The sequence below is a fragment of the Austrofundulus limnaeus genome, unplaced genomic scaffold, assembly GCF_001266775.1.
Source record: "Austrofundulus limnaeus strain Quisiro unplaced genomic scaffold, Austrofundulus_limnaeus-1.0 Scaffold1078, whole genome shotgun sequence".
NCBI classification, from domain to species: Eukaryota; Metazoa; Chordata; class Actinopteri; order Cyprinodontiformes; family Rivulidae; genus Austrofundulus; species Austrofundulus limnaeus.
This window is the reverse complement of record NW_013953480.1, coordinates 44111-48126: the sequence shown is the minus strand read 5'-3', so window position 1 is coordinate 48126 and position 4016 is coordinate 44111. Positions and strand designations below refer to the sequence as shown.

General features: G+C 43.7%; 2 protein-coding genes across 2 annotated transcripts in view; one reads left to right on the top strand and one right to left on the bottom strand.

Annotated features, from left to right (window-relative positions):
- LOC106534040 (coiled-coil domain-containing protein 180) overlaps window positions 1-517 on the top strand; it is a gene marked incomplete at its 5' end in the record, with an annotated part of 21732 nt that extends 21215 nt beyond the window's left edge. Inside the window, 1 exon segment of the mRNA XM_014030540.1 lies at window positions 182-517. Coding sequence (XP_013885994.1) covers window positions 182-322 — 141 coding nt within the window.
- A 61-nt stretch (window positions 518-578) lies between these two features.
- Window positions 579-4016, bottom strand: part of card9 (caspase recruitment domain family, member 9) — an 11562-nt gene continuing 8124 nt past the window's right edge. The window contains exons 7-13 of the mRNA XM_014030536.1: window positions 3610-3837; window positions 3396-3521; window positions 3135-3323; window positions 3006-3063; window positions 2207-2337; window positions 1607-1665; window positions 579-1518 (exon numbers count right to left, since the gene is read on the bottom strand). Coding sequence (XP_013885990.1) covers window positions 1425-1518; window positions 1607-1665; window positions 2207-2337; window positions 3006-3063; window positions 3135-3323; window positions 3396-3521; window positions 3610-3837 — 885 coding nt within the window. The 3' untranslated portion in view covers window positions 579-1424. The remainder of the gene's footprint in view (window positions 1519-1606; window positions 1666-2206; window positions 2338-3005; window positions 3064-3134; window positions 3324-3395; window positions 3522-3609; window positions 3838-4016) is intronic.

Here is a 4016-nt window from a genome sequence, read left to right as displayed (position 1 = left end):
ACACACACACACACACACACACACACACACACACACACACACACACACACACACACACACACACACACACACAAACACAAGTGTATCACATCTTTAACTGTGTTTTATAGCTCTCTCTCTCTCTCTCTCTCTCTGTGTGTGTATGTGTGTGTGTGTGTGTGTGTGTGTGTGTGTGTGTCAGCGGTTCCAGCAGCTGCTCCAGTCGGAGACGTCTCGCTCAGATGAGGACAAACGGAGACACCTGAGTGAAGAACACAGCTGGAACTCACACTGGAGACAAGAGATACACACTCTGACACACATCCGTCACACAAACACCTGACAGCTGATTGGCTGTTTGCTGACGAACCACAGAAGAAGAACAACTTCCTGGAGTTTCCTGTGTAGTTAGATTTATCCACCAGCAGGGGGCGCAGACAGTTTAATGTTGAGGGAAGTAGTTTGTTTGTTGTTTGTTTGTTTGTTTGTTTGTGTGTCTGTTGCTGAAACAAAACATTTATTTCACAAAAAACTCAACAAAAACAGTTCTAATTATTTTATTCTCATTTATTTTTCTCATTCAAACTCAGTGTTTGACAGAAAAAATAAGTTTAAAACATTAAAATCTTTGTTAATCTGAAACATATAGTTTGTTTTTTCAGCTGCTGACTTGATGTTTTGTTAAACACTTTGTCGTGTCGGACATGGTTTGAACAAATTAAATCACCTCACATGAGCACATCCAACAACGTGTGGTCACAGTGTTACTGTCTGAATATTCAGGCAGATTCACTCCTTTTTTTGTTTCTTACGTTTAGCTTCTCTGTTATATTTTAGCTGTTTATACCTGAAAACATTCAGCTGGAGACCAGCTGTGATTTCATCTTTGTAAAATTATTAATATTCAACAAATTATTTTTAAAACTACATTAAGATCCCTTTGAATCCTTTAGAAACCCAGCCTCTGCTAGTTTTACTGCTAAAGTTAAGCTAACATTTTGCTAATTTTAGCTAGCCCTTTTTAGCTTACAGCTTCTTTAGAAAAGTCATTCGGAAATCTCTGTATTTATATAGAAAAAGGTATTTTAATGTGTAGCAGCCTGAAATTTTGAATGCTTTGATAAAAACGAAAACATGAAATAAATTTGTTTTGCAACTTTTGTAATAAAATAAAAACTAAAGGTAATAAATTGAAGCCCTGAGCTGCAGCGGTCCTGAGGCTCTGAACCAGGAAATGCAAATTCTCTAGTTATTATTATTTTTCTGAAACTGAAAAAAAGTCTGATTTGAAGCAGAAAAAGCTCAGATCTGATTTGATACCAGGAAGAAAAACACGACAGGAACAGATGTTAAGCTGGAACATCTGGTTTCTGCTCCACAGGTCAGAGCAGGAGCAAAGCATCATGGGAGGTTTCAGGCCGACCCTTCAGACTCGTCCCGTGACCTCAGTCGGACTCGGTGATCTCGCTGCCGCTGCTCTCGTCCAGGGTATTGCCTACGTACTCAGTACTGTTGAACTTTGACCTCAGGGCTCGCTTCCTGTTGTTGTGGGAACAAGAACACCTGTCAGGTGGGTCCCAGCAGCAGCTGAAGCTCTGAAAAACTGTCTGCAGAAGCTCCTGCTCACCTGCGGTAACAAAAGTTGGACCGAGTCATGGAGGAGATCAAGTCCTCCGTCTGCTTGTCCTGCAGAGAAAAACCCAAACCTGATGAGGAGGAGGGTTCAATAAAAAGTAGAAATACAAATACTACCCAGTAAATATCAGGTACCTTCTTGATTTGTACCTAGTACATCCAAAGTTTCTACCAGGTACTCTTCAATGATGTACTCAGTTCTTACCAGATACTCAAGTTTGTCAAGGTTTAGTACCAGATACTACCTAGTATGTACCCTGTACTCACAGAGTACATATCAGGTAAGTAATAGATACTTACTGAGTATGTACTTGGTACAAATTGGAGGAGTATTAGCTACATAGTCATTATGTACCCTGTACATACCAATTACTTACCGCATACACTCCTGATACATACTTATCAGGTACTTACTTAATATGTACCTGGTACTCACCAAGTTTGTACCAGTATTTGCCTGATTTGTTCCTGGTATTTTTGAGTACATAAGGTAAGTAATTGATACTTACCAAGTACATACCAGGTATCTACCAGATACATATACAGTACTTACTGAGTATGTATCAGGTACTAATCCAGTAAGGAATATTACCCATGATGCAGTGTTGCTGGGCCTGTGCTCGGCCTCTCTGGCTCTTCCTACAGGAGAACAGTGCTCCTGCTGCTGGAGGACCACCTCCTCGTTCTCTCCTGACGTCCCACTGTGCACCTCCTCACTGCTGCCTGGAAGACTCAAAGCAGGGCAGAAAATCCCATGAAGCCACCTCAGATTAACATGACATCATCTCATCAGGCAGGTCACATGACATCATCTCATTAGACAGGTCACATGATATCATCTCAGACAGGTCACATGACATCATCTCATCAGACAGGTCACATGACATCATCTCATCAGACAGGTCACATGACATCATCTCATCAGACAGGTCACATGACATCATCTCATCAGACAGGTCACATGATATCATCTCATCAGACAGGTCACATGACATCACCTCAGACAGGTCACATGACATCATCTCAGACAGGTCACATGACATCATCTCAGACAGGTCACATGACATCATCACCTCAGACAGGTCACATGACATCATGTCATCAGACAGGTCACATGACATCATCTCATCAGACAGGTCACATGACATCATCACCTCAGACAGGTCACATGACATCACCTCAGACAGGTCACATGACATCATCTCATCAGACAGGTCACATGAAATCATCTCATTAGGCAGGTCACATGACATCATCTCAGACAGGTCATATGACATCACCTCAGACAGGTCACATGACATCACTTGGGCACCACAGATTGTAAATAAAGCTTTCTGATTGGTTGAATATTCTCTTGTCAGGTGACATCATAAAACTTAAATAACCCTGACCTTTAGAGGCGCTCTCAGTGGGCTCCTCCTCTTCCTCGCTGCTGACGCTCCTTTCAAACTGAAGGAGAAATCTTCATTTTAAATCATCATCACCTCTACCTTCCTCCTCCTCCTCCTCCTCCTCCTCACCTGTTGGGAGTTGTAAGTCATCCTGCGGATGCGTGTCCTCAGCTGTAGCTCCTCCCCCTGAGACCTCAGCAGGAGGAGTTCCATCTTGTCAGATTTCTCTGCGAGGTGCCGGACCTGCTCCCGGTACTGATCCTTCTCCTGCAGGAGCAGGCGCACCTCCTCCTGCTGCTGCGCCTGAGACACCAGAGCCTGAAAGACCGAGCAGAGGTCAGAGGTCAAAGGTGACTGACTCTTCCCTTCTCCTGCTCCCTCCCTCCTCACCTTGTCTCTCTCCCTGATCACCTCCTCCAGCTGCCGCAGCGTCTGTTTGTTCTGCTGCCGGTACATCTTGACGTCTCCTTTCAGCTGAGCGCAGCGGAGATCCAGCTCCTCCTTCTCCTCCACGCTCTGTGAACAAACAGCCGGTGTCAGAGATGATCCCACTGAGCTCCTTAGAGCTTCCTGTGCACCTCCTCCACCTCCTGTTGCTGCTCACCTTGGTCTTCTGCTCCTCAGCTCGGTGCAGTTCTCTCCTCAGTCTGAACATGGTGGTCAGGAGGTTCATCTGAGGAGAAGCTCGACACACGAGACGCTGCTGCGGCTCCTTCAGGGTCTCCTCCTTTTCCTCCTGCTTCTCCTCCTTCTGTATCTCCTCCTGCTTCTCCTCCTTATGCTCCTCCTGTGTTTTGCAGTGGAAGAGGGTGTCTGATGACAGGTTTCTGCTCTGAAGGATGAAGAAAATCACTTTTAGTTAAATCCTGTCAAAATAAAAGCACAAATTAAAAGTTATTTAAATCCTGTCAAAATAAAAGCACATATAAAATTTATTTAAATCCTGTCAAAATAAAAGCACATATTAAAATGTATTCAAATCCTGTCAAAATAAAAGCACATATTAAAATG